Source organism: Enoplosus armatus, chromosome 18 (assembly GCF_043641665.1).
Source record: "Enoplosus armatus isolate fEnoArm2 chromosome 18, fEnoArm2.hap1, whole genome shotgun sequence".
In the NCBI taxonomy this organism is placed as follows: Eukaryota; Metazoa; Chordata; class Actinopteri; order Centrarchiformes; family Enoplosidae; genus Enoplosus; species Enoplosus armatus.
In genome coordinates this window covers 8,518,794-8,538,014 of record NC_092197.1, presented here as the reverse complement: position 1 = coordinate 8,538,014, position 19,221 = coordinate 8,518,794, and the positions used below count along the sequence as shown (strand labels likewise).

General features: G+C 39.4%; 1 protein-coding gene across 1 annotated transcript in view; it reads right to left on the bottom strand.

Moving 5' to 3' along the window:
* brinp1 (bone morphogenetic protein/retinoic acid inducible neural-specific 1) overlaps nt 1-19,221 on the bottom strand; it is an 80,705-nt gene that overhangs the window by 42,973 nt on the left and 18,511 nt on the right. The window contains exons 2-3 of the mRNA XM_070924666.1: nt 11,642-11,832; nt 2,493-2,662 (exon numbers count right to left, since the gene is read on the bottom strand). Coding sequence (XP_070780767.1) covers nt 2,493-2,662; nt 11,642-11,832 — 361 coding nt within the window. The remainder of the gene's footprint in view (nt 1-2,492; nt 2,663-11,641; nt 11,833-19,221) is intronic.

Below are 19,221 nucleotides of genomic sequence, written 5' to 3'. Positions count from 1 at the left end.
GAGCAAATGTAAAACGGTTATCATCAATATAACTATAGAAAACTGGACATTAATTGATTAATTGCATCTATAAACTTGCTGATACGATGTGGGATTCATCATGTCAAACAAGACAGTTTGTCACAAATTGTGGTCGATATTAACCAACAAGCGGTATCTCAGGAGGTCCCCAGATAAACTGAGACATTATCTTTTCAAATGGGGCTCCAGGGCCCTAATTGCAAAATCCCTCCGTCTGAAGTCAGACTTCAGTATTAACGTTCAGATGGTCTTCCTTGATATTTACAGGAGGTGACGCGCTGCTGCAGGATGAAAGTCTATACAATCGTGTGACATTCCATTTTTCTCCGTGGTGCAGTCTATTTTCAAATCTTCAATCTCCATTCTGCTCAGAATTGTGTGATCGTGGACCCATGGAAAACCGGAGAAGTCTAAGTAATTACGATCACCTGGGCTTGAAATTAACACCAGCTAACTCTTTCAGTGTAGGTAAAATTCGACTGTGGCAGGTAACACAATTCTACCAGCAGCTTTTTTTGGTTGAGGCTTTTTGACTGTTTCCATATCAACATAAAGCTTCTCCAGTGCAGAGGCTTCAAAAGTGTGTGCTTTTATGTATTCTCTCCCATCTACTGGTTTTAAAATAGAAGAAAATTAACATTTTCAATTTGCAGTATGTTGTTTTTTGTCACTATATTGCTATACAGATTTTTTGTGTGTGTGTTGTGACATATTTGGCCCTAGAAATACACTGATGCATTTCACAGTCAGTAATCAACACTGAGTTGCTCTGGGTTATCAGGGTCCCTACAACTACACTGGAAGCATAACAGAGCAAGCAGTCCCTGCTGCTGAATGGCAGACTTGTTAATCAAGTTGACATCTTCACACAACAAAACATCCCAGAAGCAGTGCTGCACACTCAGGTTCACTCCAACTTTATTTTCAGTCGTGACATATGTATAGCCTTGCAAACCAGGTGCATATGAGCAAGGTCATAGCAGGCAGGGGATGTTGTCCTGGGCTCCTCTGCAGTATTATCTATTTGTTATACAGGTATACACATGGAATTATAATGCTTATGGCTGCCAGTTTGGTAGTATAGTTTGAGGCCGTGCATTTAATTCAAGTCTTAAGTGCTTTAATTTTAGCAAGCATTTAATGAAATGTATGTTAGAGATACAGTAAAACAAGAAAAAAACTGTAGAAGTCATTACATTTCTGACATGACGTAATAGTCTGCTGATTACAATACTTTGATTTGTGTGTTTACGTGCCATTTGATAATGTGATATCAAGGGGAACTCCAGTTTGCACGATTGAGTAAATAGAAATCTCTCACTCTGTGCTCTTATTATTATAGTTATTATGACTATTAATATTAATGATGAATTAAGAGTCATTTTATTTTTAGTGAGTGTATTTGCATGAGTTTTAAAACTAAATCTTATTCCTTGTTGATATCACCCCACTCTTCACCTGAGACAGGAATGAACATTACTGGCTAATTACTGGAACATGGTCACCTGAGAGGGGTATTCCAAATCTCTGGCCTATTTGGTTTTACTTGATGTTATTTATATTTTACAATTGCTTTCCCTAGCCCCACTCTCCTTAGTCTCCCTGGGTGAATGAGCATGTGAATGACCACAACTGGCAAGCATTTGCAGGCTCACACAGCTCAAAAATGTTTTCTTTTTTTGTTTCCAGTCGTCTGACAGCGAACAGAACAGAAGCGACTGTCTTTAGCAGAAAAAAAAACAAGATAGGTCATTTGGTCCAATGCCTAAATCAATCTATGTGCCCTGTTCCAGCTTGTTAATGTTCATGGTTACCTTATTTTCAGCACCTGGTGGTAAACATACAGGAAGTACACGTTTTGAATCACAGACTACCATTCAGTCATATGTATGTAAACCTATGTTTGGGAATCCATCCTCCTTCGACCTGTGGTAGCATCGTCTGCATTGGTTTCTTTTCATCACACCTACTCTTCTATATGAGTACTTTTGTGAAATATGTTAATTGTGTGAGTTTGAGTATTAAAACTAGCTTATCTGTATAAATTTACCTTGCTTGAATTCATTGGGATGCACTTTCTTTGGATTTCTGTTTTTCAGTACCATTTATTTGCATTATACACCATCTGGCAGATCAGAAAATACATTATTTTTGGAAGTCATAAGGGTTGTTTAGGAAGGCACTCACAAACACCTACTATGGTGTTTTGTCTAATTAAGGTGACACAGCAAAGAATACTTAAAAAGCCATATATGCTAAAAAAAAAAAAAAAAAGAAAAGAAAAGAAAACACAATGTATTTCTATTTTTTCTGAAATGCAGTTGTCAGGTGCATGTATAACATTTACTGAATGTACTAATAACCGTATGTATGCTGCATATGATATATCCATGTTTCATCCCACAACAGTACTAACATGACTCAGCAAATGTGTGATTGTATGTGTATGTGCATGTTCAATATGCACTAACCTTGATGGCATTGGTGGAGATTTGGATCTCATGCAGCTTCCTCATCGTGCCGTCGCGGTCAATGAAGTAGGACGAGGCCAGCTGATGAAGGGCTTCCACGTTCTGAGTAGCGTTGGCAAGCTTCCTGTCCAGCTTGTTTTTGGCCAGGTACATAGTCAGTGCCTCCTCTCCTACAGGTAGCACAAAGTAATGGGAATATGATTAGGATAATACATTCTTAATACTTTGGAAGTTTTGAGGAGGAAAAAATGCTTGATGCTTGATGTAAGTGTTTGAGCAAAATAGCGAGTCAAGTATTTAAGGTGCACTGAATAAATAATGTGAGTGTACTCTAGACATCTTCATATGTGAGAAATTGTCCAATCCAGGCTTATCTCAGCTGCCAATGGAGCTCTTAACAGGAGAGATAAGTCAGAGGTCTGAATACCAAGGCAAGCAGTTTGAGCTTGAGAAACCAGATGCCCCAGTTTTCCAGGAACAGTCCCCACATTTGCCGCTTTATCCCTAGCTGGCACCATCCCCAGAAATGTCCCCGGATTTACCCCTATTGGGAAGGCATTATTTCCATGAGAGGTCTAGTGATATAGAATTTTTACCTCAAGAATTTTATCCCGTGGAGAACAAATATATCACATCTGGTATCATTTTGCTTTCAGCTAACCGAGACATGGAAAAAAAGAGGAATTGAATATAAACACACAAATAGAAAACAACATTACCGATTGCAGAGATTTAATTAGTGCCGAGAAAAATTAGAAAAATAGGGACGAGTACAGGAGCAGCAGCAGCTGGTGTTATAACCATGTGGAGCCACTGGAGGAAGATAGTACCTGTTATCTGTACTGTGGCATTGTGTGGCATGTTCCTGGATTACCGCTGTTCCACTTATTGTTTTTTGCTCATCTGAATGACTGATTACTCATGTGCATGGTTAAATCAAATTACTGACCCTTTCTGGTGATACTAACGCTGCCTGGAGAGGTGTTAAACCATTTCTTTATTTTCTATTTCCCTATCATTTTATACGTTTTCCCTGTTCTTATAAATGATGCTTTTAAACCACAGAAAAATACCATAGCCAAGTCTATTGAATTAACAACAATCTGCACACAACACAATAACTTAACTGCTGAGTTGTTGGCAGTCATCTGATTTTAAGACTTAAATTGGGTTCTTGCTGGCATAACTGGCTGTGAGAATTAAGCCACACTCCTGACGAGGCATTGTTGTTGTTGTTGTTGTTGGCGGTGGTATCGTTCCTGAGATAGTTCAAACGTAGACTTGGGTCGACCTGAAATCCTCTAGATAGAGTTCCCACCTCTCTGCGGTGTGAATTCAAAATCACTGCCACTGTAATAAGGTCACAACTGCTGTGAATATAAAACTGATTATGCACACAAAAAAATCAGCATGTCTCTAATCCCTCTCCATAAATGCAGTCCTATGCCCAGAATTAAAATTTGAGAGGTGAGGAATGAAAACCCCAAACATCCTCACCCTCACCGTAAGCGCAGTACTGTATGTCAAGTTTGAATGTCCCCAGGAAAACAGGGGGATTATATTAAAAGTGACCTTTCAGTAAGTGTCTGTACGCCACAAATGGGAAGAATGTGAACGCTTAGAGCAGAAACAGGGCCAAATATTTGCAGAGCACCAGACAATCTCTCTGATTTGCACGTCATATGTTTGTTTGTTGACACACTATAAAAGGGTTGAGCTGCTCATTGTACACACATCATAATTTTTTCCATTTCCTCATTCCTACAAGCGGAAACAGATGCATAAAAAGCAAACAAGCAAACACCAATTCCCTTCCACGAGCTCACACAACCTTGCCTTCGAAGATTACTGTTCAGATGGCAAACCATATGCCTGGAACTCGTTCAAGAGCATGTCACATATGTTCAGGTTGCCAGTGATGTGAATGGTTATTTGGCCCCCAGCGATGCATTGGAGTTGGTCACTTAACTTGTGGTGACCGTGACTAGGGGTGGGTAGCAGTCAGGGCCAATGTCTCATGCCTGGTTAGAGTACAAGCACTGAGGGGACGAGGCCCCATTCTCTGACGCTGCCATGCTCTCTCTCCCTCGGGGGTTAGCAAAGTTACTTACACACACTTGACTTACACTACTGCACAAAAATAATGGTCTCACATTAAGCCCTTGATCTGCCCCTTTTTTTATCTATTGCAACTTAGTGTGGCATAAAGGAGGTCTTCTGTACATAAATATTTTGTGGTTATTGCTGCTGGTCAGGCAAAGTCATTACCTCTGTGGCTTTAAAAAAATCCATCTGCGTGCACCTTTCTGTAAGTAATACATTGTGTTACATTATTACAGGGCTCCTCACTGGCACGCTGCCAGAATTAATCAGCTCATGTGGCGCTTATGGGTTTACAGCTGAGAGGTGTTTAAAAACAATGCATTGTTTCACCTCGAAATCAGTGAGAGTGTGTGTGCAAAGGCATCTACTGCATGTACATTTTTTTCCTTCTTTTTTGTGTCGATGAGGGTTAGGAGTGCAAGTAGGGCTTTAAAGTAATGGAATGGCTGGGAGTGCTCCATTTGGCGCTAATGGTACATATGTGGGTCACTTTATGGGGAAAGACTTTTATAAACCATATAGATTCCCAGAATACATACACAGACACAGTCACATTAGAACTTATTCTTGTGTGCATTCAAACTGTGGTCTTTTGGGAAATTTGGACAGACCCTACAATGAATGCATGTATATTCTAGATATGAAAAAAATAATAAAAAGATGTGTCCTAAGTACAGCACAGTCTGTGTAATTTACAACAGTCGACGGGGCAATATATGGAAACTACAAACTTTTCTCACATTAATCGAGAAAACATCACAAATAAATTACTGATTGCTGTAATAATTTCTCCTTGAAAACAGGTGGACAGACTTTCTAATATAAAATAAATAATAACTGCATACACACAGTACATTCAAATAAGAAGAGGAATGAATTGAACCCGTTTTCTATTCAACTATAACTGGATTGTCCCAGCTCCATGCAGGAGATATTCTAAAAGTGGGGCTGTTGCTTTGAGATAGCCACGCTCTCAATGCCCAATTATGCCCTGCACCTTTTATGTTGACAGCAGAACAACAGCAACTACAAAAAAGTTTTGAGCATGATGTGGCAAAAGGTAGCGTTGACAGCTTTCATTGGGTAGCCTTCCACTACAACCCAGGGCACAGCGAGAGTTGTGCATATGAACTCTAGCCTCAGGCCTCAGTGACCACAAGCCATTTCAATAAACCACTCCTTCCTCTCCGGTGCTGAACGCATAAGACTGTTGCACTGAAAAGGTCTCTGATCCAGTCACATAGGTTGAGTATTCACTAGAGAGTAGGAGGGCAAATGAGTCTTCGGAGCTAAGATACCCTCTCCCTCCTACGTGTGTAATCGTTATGCACTTTCAACATTTGCATCTCTTCTCTCTCTCTCAACTCAAATGCTCTAGACCTCTCTGAACAAATACCAACAGAATTCCTGGTGAAACAGCAGCTCTCACTCAAAGTGGATTTCAAACATATGAGGGAGTGGGGATGACAGATGTGGGGAAATATGTCCCTCACAGCTTCAGCAAAAATGCAAATTTGTCGTTTACACTTTTGTTCCTTCCTCCAGAATTTATACACAGCCTTGGTTGTGCAGTGACTCCTTCGCCATTCTAAAGCCCTGGACACAGAAAGGATCTGGATTCTATTGTCAATAAACATACTCCACCTACAGTATTGTTCTCAGCGGCTGCAGGCAAACCAGAGATGTTAAGCATCTATGTCGAACCGTTTTGATGTGTTTTTCAGTTTCAGCTTCAGTTAAATTCTGGAGCATCGACTCACAGCGGTGGTGTCTTTTGCGGGGAAGTCTGAGATGTGTTTGCTCTGTTAAAGCTTCAAGTCTCCCACGCGCAATGTGCACCCAGGATGCAGTCGGGTCATGTGTTGCACATCCTTTGATGCCTCCTTTAAAGCAACCACATATGCCAGAAACTCAGCTTCAGGTGGTATGAGATAGTTAAAATGTTCAGACAGCCGAAAAGCAGCAGGGAATTGATCATTATTTCCCAAAACATCTTCAGCAGACGCTGTCAGTCAGTAGTGTTAAGAGGAAATAACTGACATTCTTCCTCTTTTAAATGCTTGTTAGAGTGGAGCATACCCTGACATTACTACAGTACCATATTTCCACACATTTACTAACTCTGAGAGCTAGAGTTTTTAATCAACATGGTCTAATTTCCAAAGACAAGTGGTGTTATTTTTATCACTATTATTGTTATGTTTTTTGTAATTAAATCAGATATGATCAAGTTCATCTCCTTAAACATCCTTTGAACCTATAAAATCTGATTAATCGTTTAAAGTGTAACAACCACAACACAATTAGTGAGACACTGCCTCGCTGCACCCTGGGCCACTACCCCTCCACAGGCATCAGGAAATAAAAATGAAATATATAAACCTTTGTATTTAGTAAAGAGTGTCTACATAAATCCAGACAAAAACAAAGGCTATTGTCACAAACAGTGTTTTGTTCTCTGAGCACTGGGTGTTGCTGCCCAGCGCTTCCAGGCACCACAGGCACCATTGTTTTTGCCATGAAATGAAGCCAAGGGACACACAAATAAATAAATAAATTGAAAAAAAGGTCACACTTTATCTGTACAATCCAGAAGTAATACTGTACTAAACTTAGGGCTTTAGTTTAAAATGGGATAAGGGACAGGGGTTACATAATCAGTTGAAAGGATTAAATGAGTGTCCTCACCAAAAAACAACGGCAGAGGAAGTGGGACATTTTACTGTCACACAAAGTCTTAAGTAAGAGGAAAGGATGGAGGGCTGGGCATAAAAAGTATGTGACATCAACACAGGAGACTTGTCCTCTATTCCTAACCCAACAATTAATATTTGTTTCTTTGAAGGCTCTTTCCCAAACTATAACCATGTTCTTTCCCTAACCATTCATTGCCTTAATTTGACCCCACCTTAAAAAGGTGCCCTGTGGGGTAAGCTTGGTTTTGTTTACATTCAGTTTTACTCATCAAATGCATTCTGTGCATCCTTGAGACCAAACAAATGTCTTCTTCTTCACTGTCTTTGTGGGCACATTGATATGCCCCTGTGCGTGTTACCACTACCAAATGTCGGTCAGCGGAATATTGTGAAACCGGCACCAGGACTGTTGTGTCACCCACCTGATCTTGCTTGTGTATAAGTGTGCATTTGATCAGGGACCCATTTGTAAACACATTCCATCGTGCTGCTAGTGTTCAAACACTCCACAGTGTAGCTTTAACTGTAAGGGCGCCAGATCAGAAAACACTTATTTTTGAAAGGGTCATATGGGTCATTTTAGAACGCCCTGAAAATTGAAATATTTTGAGGACTTGTTGGAATGAAATATTGTCACTTCAGCATCAATCAGTTAGAAGTGAGATATTGCAGTATAAAACAAAATATAATAAAATGAGTTAAAATAAGCTTTATCTTGATGTGATGCTTCCCAAATATGTCTTCTAAGCTTATCAGCTCAGTCAGTAGTATTTCACTCAGTCAGTAGTGGCAGTGGTGGCACTTGAAGAAGATTACCACAATAATGTGCATTTGCTGCCTTGCACAACGAGGAGGCTCATAAAGAAAAAAAGAAAAAAACATGCTGGGAAACATAATGGTTCCGTGGTTATGCATTGCAATCATTTCTATAGAGTACAAAGGAGTGGATCTCTAATGGGGCTCTTTAGACTTGACCACACCAACTTAAAGTTGCCTGTGAGAAGGAGAATTCACTTCTTTCCTCTCATTTGTATAATGACTCTTGAGACCACAAAGTGTAGGTGGCTAAAGAGAGAATTAGCCTCTTTCTTCTTACTTTATCACTAGCCTGGTGTGCACATTTATTGGTTCATATGATTGAGATAAAGAGTGTACTGACCCATAACTAAATGGCCTCAAGGTTAAAGATAATATGTCGATAACTCAGAGGCAGGAAAGAGGTTAAAATGAATGAAAGGCAAGAAATGTAAGGTGATGCAATACAATGAGATTAAGAAGGATGCTGTGGTTGAAAATGATACTGTGATTATTTCTGTGGCTAATTTTTTTCCAACTATTGTCCAATTTTAGCCACCTGGTGCATCTGTGGCGGTGGCATTCTTCCGAGCTTAGACACACTTAATTACATTTTGGCTTCATATAATGTTTCAGCCCAATATTGTGTTTCCACTTTCCAAAATGAGTGTCTCAGCATGAACCGCCTTACAGAGGGGTGTATACGATATTGCAACTCTAACCCTGCACAGTTTAGCTAAATTATTAAAGCCTAGTGTTTGACATTAAGTGCACTGCAAGATTTTAAAATGGAAGAACCAGATTTAGTTTTTCTGCTGAATGCTTAAGCATCGATGGTTCTAGTTGAAGTATCAGTGCTGGCATACAAAAACAGTTTGAATTTGTTCTGTAATTATTCGACAACAGGACTGCACAATAAGGACTGGCCCTGTTTTAACTCTTTTCTAAATACAAAGGGTCTCCACATAATTTATATCGTAGGTTCAATACATGTCTGCAAAGTTAACCATAATCAAACATGACAAACGTATCATGGATTTTTCTCAAAGGAATTTGATTGTGAGATTACAAAACGACAAACATAATTTTACAGAACAGGAGCGACTACTTGGCAATGTTTTATGCATAGAGTTATATAATACAGGGTTTGAGTAAAAGAGCGGATTATCTTACTAATTATATCTTTGAAATGCAATTGGCAGAGTGATCACAGTTAGCTGCCTTCATGCATCCCTCAGAGCTTGAGATAAGATAAGAGATTCGAGGGAGAAGCCATTTATATTTAGACTTGGACAGCAGGGGTGCTTAACTTTTATTTTGGGAAGCACATCCAAAAACAGTGAGATCATCCATTAGAGGCATTTATTCTCCTTTCCATGGTGAGTTTTTGTAATAGTGAATTTCATGTGACTTTAAAGATATATAATTGCCAACAATTGCAGGGTTTGGGGTCGGGATGGTTTATTAATACCAAAATAAAATGAAGCCTTGAAAGAAAGTCTTCATAAATTATCAACAATGTTTTTTGTTTCATAAAAATAGCATTTCTGTACACACTCGTTTGTGAAAGTGCTTCTTTTCTCGTACAGGCCACCTGAAATGAGTTTCTGTTTTTCGTTTTTTAATAAGTGCCTGTAGATAAATTACAATACATATGATAATCATCGTCCACCATTTCAATGAAAGGTTCATAAGTGCAAGCACTTATGAAGAAGATTATCTTCAGGTTAAATTGGGCATGTACATAAAAATGCAATTATCATATGTATGACCATAATGATCCTGGGGTGTTGTGAATGAAATTGAAGCTGTGTTGTTAGACCCTTGAGAGCCGATTCAGAAGATGAATTTCTACTGATCGCATTATGTTCTTATTTTGCATGTAATGTTGCTTGGGGCAGTGAACAAGGCTGTGTGAAAATGTCTTCAAGTTCTGGTTGGAGGTCAGCACACACTGTGGCAACTGAAACCTGATGTTGGGTGTTTTTGGGGCTGTAAACCCATCATATTGCCTGTGGGAACAATTTAGATCCTTAGACCATCCTTAGACTGCCAGCCTACAGATGGTGAAATATCTACTGGCTATGTGTACAAAGTTAAACTCATGCAATGTTTAACCATCCAGTGTAATACTGTATGTGGATCAGTTGGCTGAGCCACCCTGTAAACTCAGTGTTGTGTTTGAATCTGGCTCGTCACATTTGAAGTATTTTCAACATTTTTTTTCTTATCTGGTTGTTTTCACTCAAAGATAACCCTAGCCCTTTCTCTCCCACATGTATAAGACATATGTATCATTAGATAGAGATAGAAGATACAGAATGGTAATTTATCATGCAAGAAAACTATTAAACCTGAGTCATCTAATGTGGTAGGTTGACAGCTTCCTGCTGGCAGTCACACCTTGCTTGCACAAGATTGAGTCACATTATTTTCATGATGTTACAGTATGTTTTGCCTTTTCACTTATCAAATGTTCCAAAGTGTTCAGTGGGGATGATGTTTGGTCATTATATCGCAGTGGTTATAATATAGTTTTGTCATAGGGTCACTGTCCTGCTGGAAAATCAACCTAAGCCAGACGAGACGGAATACCTGTTCAGAATTGAGATTTCTTTGGTCATTGTGGAGTCAATGCTGTGCACCAATCCTGGACAACTGACAAATCCACATACCTGAATTTAAATGTATTGAGGTATGTGTATGTAAATGTCTTATATGCTGTTACATTAACTTCTCATACAACCACCATCCAATGATGAATTTACAAATGATAACCTGATTCAAATTTCATGGATGCTGCTCTGGCGCAAAGATGTCTTATAATAATTGTTCAGTAAGTGTACTGGTACTTCACTTCAAGTTGCCCTAATCTCGCTTTGGAAGAAAGTCATTTGGTTTGTGAACATTTCTCTGGTCTGCTTTGTCCTGTCCTCTGACGTAGCTGCAGTTTTGCTGTGGGAGAGTTTTTCCAACACCCTGGAGAACAACTTGACCCCAAACTGCTCCACTGAGCTGTTCTGACATTGTTACAAACAGGCAGATGAATAATCCTGGACACCCTGGTGGTGCAGTTTCACAGTATTATCATAAGGGGTCATTGAATAGTGATATTTATTTGTGCAAATGAATAGAAAACTATTTATTCATTAACTTGTTGTTAGGGTTCTGTCTGTATGCATGTATTATCTGGGATTAATAATTATAAATTTAATGAGAAATGAATCTCTTTTTAAATTATACATATTAATTAATGTTAATTAATGAAATTCACCTTAAACTTTCATATCCAGAAGTAGCAGTTTAGTACTTAATAGGACTTTTCTGCATAGATATGTGCTTTTCTGTTTAGGAATATTCCACATCTTCATCACAATAGGAACGAGGCTCAGACATATTGTTACACGCCTATATCTGGGGAAAACAGACCAGACTTAATTGACATGAAGCATGTAAGCAAAACACAAACCATGTGTAAAACGCATTTAAAACAGTGTGTCAAAACTGTTAATCAAGCATGGAAGTGAGCAAAAGGAAGCAGTGAACCCCTCTTACCTCCCAGGGTGGCTGAGATGAGAATGTGGGTTCCATATTTCTTAATGATGGTGTCGATAAACTGCTGAGTAGTGGGTCTGCGGCCCAGCAAGCGTACGCTGCGCTGGAACTCAGGCATGAGTGGCACCGGGTTCCGGATCAGGTCCCTTCTCTCAATCGCTGTGTTCCTCACCTTCCAACGTGCAAATTCCCTGACGAGCACAGGAAAAAGAAAAACTGCTCACACCAAAATGACTTAGTATATGCAACCACGCTGTCAACAAGAACGGTAAAGCAGTATTAATTACAGTGTGGTACCACATTAATTAGCGCGACTCCGTCTCACCAAAAGCATTTGTGGGAAACCAATACACATCTGGCAGCGCACTGTGGTCTTACCTGTCAGACAATTAAGACAATAACAAAGAGCAACTGGAGCATTTTAATAATTCATGAAGCCGTTCTGAACTCACAGATTTGAACATTTACATTAAAGTAAAAGATTTTAAGACAAAAAACACAATAACACAAATATTTAATGAGTCTGGTGATGCAGTGGCTTTGTTGTGTTTATTCATTCACTCTGACATAAGCATCAAAAATCACTATTTTTTGGATTCTTTAACCAGTGTCCTGTGATGTTCATTTGTGATAGGGTATGTTTTCATTAAGTTGCTTGAGGTGCCTTTCTCTGTATAATGATCCAACTTGAACCTTTAAAGAAAAAAAAAACAACGACATGGAATTATATAAACCAACAGTACAGCCTGCTTAACTGCGCCTCATTCCACCCTTGTTGTTTTCGACTGCAGGTAAAGTCATACAGCGTAAATATTTAAAAGATTTGATAAAATATTTGTGTGGATGTTCATGATGTCTGAGACACACATCAAGAAAACCTTTCCACAGACAGACATTACAGGCATCTCTGTTACTCTGACGGGTTACAGAAAAACCAAATAACCCTGCCCTGAGGATAAAAACATCAGGTTTTATTCAGCTGTCTGAAATGCAAAAGAAGGCACTCTGTTATTGAGTCAGCGGCTAATACCTAGCATATCCAGGAACCCAAAGTCAGTGATTAGGCATTCATGTAGGTAGGCTCCTTTGTGTGGTAAAACTGTCAGTATAGAGTTGCAAATTTGTATTTTGTTATTGCTATAAAACAAGAGGTTCATAGATGTAACATTTTCACAGCAAAAGAGGATTCCTGATGTATTGGTTCACTCTAAAGGAGGTATCACTTTAATGCAAATTTAACAGGAAGCTGTGACTTTCATCATCTTTTCTTTCTGTCAATCATAGAAATGTTCTATTTCCATATGGATTGCGCACATTCTCAAACACTTCCATCAACCACACATGTAGGTGCATGTTGATCCATCATCAGGACCGGATGTGTGATCCATGTGCTCACACTTTCAACTAAAAGGTGTGAGTATGCATACATACAGATGTACACATTCAGATGGTGTAAGTACTCTCCACCCTGCTGAGATGAGTACCAAACTGATTCTTTTGAGTCTATAGACAGGGGGGAAATGTAATTTCCTACTTACTGACTCATAGTTTTAAAAGCATTTCCTCAGAATTCAATTTAAATGGAATTTAGATATATTTAATGATGCACACTTTAGTATATGAATGATGAGCCCAATTACAGTAAGTGTGTGACTTAAAGTGCAACAAAAGCTCCATCGGATCAAGCACGAGCAAAATGCCTCATCGTCCCAATGATTTAACCCTAACAGCCTACTCTAATTGAAATCTGAGTACTGTTCAATAAGTGCATATAAATTCAATGTAGAAACCAGAAGAAACAGATGCAGATGACTAAAAGAAATGCACGCACGCACACACACGCACACTGCAATCCAAACCAATCATGTTTAGAAGATTTTAGCTGCTCTTTCGGCTTTTCGGATATTGCATTTTAATCTTACTAAAACGTATTTAAATCAGTCTTGGAGAAATCCAATGGGAACAGAAAAGACACGATGATATTAGAAGCAATGAGCAGTTTTTTAGTCATGGATTCTATGTCGGCATAAGTTGAAGTCGTTATACTCATATATAATCATACATTTTATTTGTGTTGCCATGTTTCTAAGCACTGTCGAAGCAATAGTTGGTCAAGAGATCTGAATATGACGTTGGTAACAGTAAGTGTGTCCTCTTCTCTCCCTAATACTGCTAGTGACATGTGTCTGCCCACACTAAGCAAATTTAAAGTGTTTCTTTACTTAAATGTGCACAGAAACTGCTGTACACTTGATTGCAGTCAAAACAAACCAAGAAACACACGAAGAGGTTAAAGTAAAAGATGCACTGTAGGAGGTGGTTCAGCCACATGTAGTAAAATTCACCTGTCAAGCATTTGTGTGATGGATGGTCAGTGAAATCGCACAAAAAAAAATCCCACCAAAACATTGGCTTTTGGTGGGATTTTTTTTTGGTGGGATTTTTTTTTTTGTCTTAAAGGTTTGTTTAAGACATTGTTTTGACAGTGCTATTATCATCCCATAAAATGATTTTTTTTATTTAAAAAGTAAGCAATGTGGATAAAAGCTACGACTCAGTGCTTTGTAACAGCTTCATCCAAAGCTTTCCTTCACAGCCCTCAAGGGCTCCTCATAATGATTTAGCCATGAATAGGTGGGTCCCCTCAAATTGATCGTCGGTTACTTCGTTTGAATTCACTGACACGCAGTCAGCGATGTGTCAGTCTGCCTGAGCACGGCTTGACGGCAGCACTTTTTAATGCTCCATTCAGCACTCTAAATTAGCATTTAAAGTTGAATTCCTTTCTGCCAGTGGTCTGTTACGTAATCACACAACTTCATGATGTAGCCAACATTTCAAAAAGTAATATCTTGACAACTCTGTCAAAGAAGAGGTAGTTTTACACATTTAGCACAATCAAAGAGCAGTAAGAAGTGAGCATATAGCATCAAAATGAGTGAATTAACACTTATATAATGACGATACAGGCTGTAAATCATATCCTATTACAGAGACTGGAACATTTAATTGGCATCAAAGGAACCGCACTAAGCTGGTTTAAGTCGTATTTATCAGATCGATCTCAGTTTGTACATGTTAATGATGAATCCTCCATGTACGCCAAAGTCAGTCATGGAGTTCCACAAGGTTCTGTGCTTGGACCAATACTATTCACCCTTCCTTTAGGGGATATTATTAGAAAACACTCCATACATTTTCATTGCTATGCGGATGATACCCAGCTATATTTATCGATCAAGCCAGAAGAACCTCATCAGTTAGCCAAGCTCCAAGCATGCCTTAAGGACATAAAGACCTGGATGACCTGTAATTATCTGATGTTGAACTCAGACAAGACAGAAGTTATTGTTCTCGGCCCTGAACACCTCAGAAACACAGTATCTAAGGATATTGTTACCCTAGATGGCATTGCCCTGGCCTCCAGCGCCACCGTGAGGAATCTCGGAGTTGTCATTTGATCAGGACATGTCCTTTAACTTCCACGTAAAACAAACTTCAAGGACTGCCTTCTTTCACCTCCGTAACATTGCAAAAATCAGGAAGATCCTGTCTCAAACAGATGCAGAAAAATTAGTCCATGCATTTGTTACGTCTCGGCTGGATTATTGCAATTCCTTATTATCAGGCTGTCCCAATAAGTCCCTGAGGACTCTCCAGCTGATCCAGAATGCTGCAGCACGTGTACTGACAGGAACCAGGAAAAGAGATCATATTTCTCCTGTATTAGCTTCGCTGCACTGGCTCCCTGTAAAATCTAGAATAGAGTTTAAAATCCTTCTCCTGACTTACAAAGCTCTTACTGGTCAGGCACCATCATATCTTAAAGAGCTCATAGTACCCTATTACCCCACTAGAGCACTCCGCTCCCAGAGTGCAGGGTTGCTTGTGGTTCCTAGAGTCTCCAAAAACAGAACAGGAGCCAGAGCCTTCAGCTATCAAGCTCCTCTCCTGTGGAATCGGCTCCCAGTTTGGGTCCGGGAGGCAGACACACTCTCTACTTTTAAGAGTAGGCTTAAAACTTTGCTTTTTGATAACGCTTATAGTTAAGGGCTGGCTCAGGCCTGCCTGGACCAGCCCCCTAGTTATGCTGCTATAGGCCTACACTGCTGGGGAGACTTCCCATGATGCACTGAGCTTTTCTCCTCTCCCTCTTCATCTTTGCACATTCATCACAGTCCAATGCATGTTACTAACTTTATTTCTTCCCCGGAGTTTCTTTGTACTTTGTCGTCTCGCAGGTTGCTGTGGATCGTGGTCCTGGTACGCCTGGATGCGGCCGGCATGGGCCTGCCTGACTCTCATCACTACAGTTATTATGTTTAGTCATAGTTCTGTTACTATTAAAGCTGCTATTGTTAATCTCAGCTAGTATTACAGCTGTAACTACTATTATCAGTCATATTTCCATTATTATTATAACTATAGCTGCTATTTATACTGCTAGTGCTGCCATACATCTCTGCCTGTCTGTCTGTCTGTCTATCTGTGTCTCTAAGTCTATCTCTCTCTCTCTCTCTCTCTCTCTCTCTCAAACCCAACCGGTCAAAGCAGATGACCGGCCACCTAGAGTCTGGTTCTGCTCGAGGCTTCTGCCTCTTAAAAGGAAGTTTTTCCTTGCCACTGTCGCCAAAGTGCTTGCTCATGGTGGGAACTGTTGGGTCTCTGTAATAACATTATAAAGAGTCGGTCTAGACCTGCTCTATTTTGTGTCATGAGATGACTTTGTTGTGATTTGGCGCTATATAAATAAAATTGAATTGAATTGAATTGTCACATCTGACAGGAGAATGCCTGCACAGCTTTTTCTTTACTCTGTCTAATCACACACATTATCGAGCGATGTTTTTCCAACCAGATATTCAATAAATGCTTTGTGGCAGATTTGCAGAAGTCTTCCTATTTGAGAACTTTGCAATTCCTCAACTTTGTAAAGACACAAGCTCTCATCTGGCGGGACAGGGCTCACCACTCACATGAGTACATGCTGATTCAGCTCCCACTCCTGTTCCATGACTTTGCTTTTTAAGAGGTACACGTTGCTGTTATTTCTGAAATCTGGAGCAAACATTCAGAGCTGCGAGAGATTTGCAGCAGATGTAGGAAAATGTATCCCATTTTCATTCTTTTCCCAGCTCTCTCACTGTATCGCTGCTCTGCTGCTATCTCCCTATCAATTCATTTCCACTGAATCCTCCTCATGGCTCCGTTACTGCCAATTATTATATAAAATTTTATATGGCAGCCATATGTACTTGAGCCCCTCTGCCCCAGATTAGGCATGCCAGCAGATGGAACCTGCGACATGATTCAGTGCTTTACTTCACAGCTCCAAGACCGGTTTAATGACCTATCAAAGGAAGTTAAGAGGAGATGAATGGCAATGCAGCGGCATAGGAGGAAAATGGGAGCGTAGGTGATTATTGCTTTATGGTGTTCAAGTAACTCGTGTGGGAGGGTGGGTACATTAATTTGCCTGTGTGGAAGTGTCTGTGACCCACAGAAAATACAAGATACATAAATAGAGAGCCATAAATAAATATGTAATTCATGTAGAAATACTTACTGTAAATGTCACTGACAGCCTTATATATTTGCAGACGATTGTCATGGTGGAACCTTATCCTGCAAATACTGTATGGTGGGTCCTTATGCATGGATAATGGGCACTCATTGATCCCATACATTCATGTATTCTAACAAGTATGATTTCGTCCTCTTGAACAAAGAGTTTTCTTGATGATAGATGAGTTCTTTGGGGTTTTTTATCTTTGAAGAATCAGCTAAAGTCGGTTAATCCCCCCGTGCCCTCACTGAGACCGCCATTTTATCTGATTCCTTTCCAATGTTTGTCTCAGCACAGTTTAATCAAGTAAACATGAGCACTGGTTGCTAGGAAATACATTATTATAATCAAACAGTCAACTCTCTCATCTCATATAGATCAGAATGAGAATGTTTTTCACCAGAGATCATTTGCTCTAATGAATGTACTGGTGGCTTTAACATGTGTGCTTCTATTTTAGACCTTAATCAAGATGAAGCCTGAGTAAAAGTAATATTCAGTTGTAATCAAATGTCTTTTCACATTGAGCCAGCACTCTATATCTGGCTCACTTGTTACAGAGCAAATGCAAGATAAATATCAAAATGTGCAAGGAGAGATCTCAGAGGGAACTCAAGGCAAGTCAGTCAACACCTGAGCAATAAGGCCAGTAAACGTAGTTTTGATTTTCTTTGGACTTCTTGCATGAAATATTGATATTGTGTCTATGACACCGTCTGTCCTTGTTAGAGCAAAATCACAGAGAACTTGGAACATATTTGAAAGTCATCTTTTGAGCATCAACTGGATGCAAAATGCAATGTATAACTGAGATGGCAGAACGAAAAACAAATTAAAAATTTAACAGAATGCATGAACACATTTCTGCCAGTGTCCTGGTTTTATTATTTTGGATTAATTGATGTTTACAAGGGGTGTAACGATTCATTCATTGCATCAATGCATAAACTGTAAATTATGCCAATTCAACTGCATCAGTCTGCTAAAAGAAATGAACAGGACTCTGACTCTTCAGTAATGATCAACTTGAAATGCTTTGAACCAAACAATTTGAAATTTCAAATGATGTTGCTCATGCCTGTGACCAGGAGATTAAAACTGTGCTGCCAGAGTATTTACATTTACATTTAGTAAATTACCTCTCTGTGCTTTAATTGTTAGTGGCAGGGTCCGCCATTCGAGTACCTACGCATGAGGGACTCACAGGAAACGATGCATGTATGTAATCCAGCGTCACTGTTTCATCTCCTTGATATCAGTCTCACTGTTTACTGTTCACTCTGCTAACGCTGTAACACAGCTGTACGTTACTGCTAACGAACATTTCAAACTGATGCTCAATTACATTAAAAGCGTTCAACTGGGCTTTTATTGTGAAATAGGAATGAAAATGTAGTGTATTTGTCACTGAAGTTAGTGCTGACGTAACTGTCTACAAAACTGTTATTTTCTGCATATTTGGTCAGAAGATCAGTTTTAAATATTGAGTAATGATGGACCAAGCCACAGTGAGCTGTGATATGTAGCTCCAGGCGACAGGCTGCACAACTCCAACTTCTCAGCAAGGCAGCCAACGCCTTTACAGTGCCCTGCTGTTGCGTGGAAACTACATTCTCCATGTGCAGCAGGAAATCATGTTAATGTGTGTTTAAATCTTTAAGGAGTACTTTTAAATCCTACATGCCCTTTATCACTCAGCAGACTTTCCACTCCCACATACAAACACCCTGCCAGTAATGAAATGTTGGATAACTCTTTCTATGAAGCCCAAATGTATAATACATTATAAATGCTTTCTAAGTGCATTATCATGTAAAACGCATTGTCTAAATCACTGTAAATCTTTACAGTGACAATGGTGTCTTTTAACAACAGTTGCAAGCCATTATAAATATAATAATAAAACGTTTCTATGTTAAATATCATTTTGTATTAATGTGTAATTGCTTAGACATGTGTGATTACTTTACTCATTTTGCAAGTTATAAGGTGTTATGAATAACATGGTGCTCTC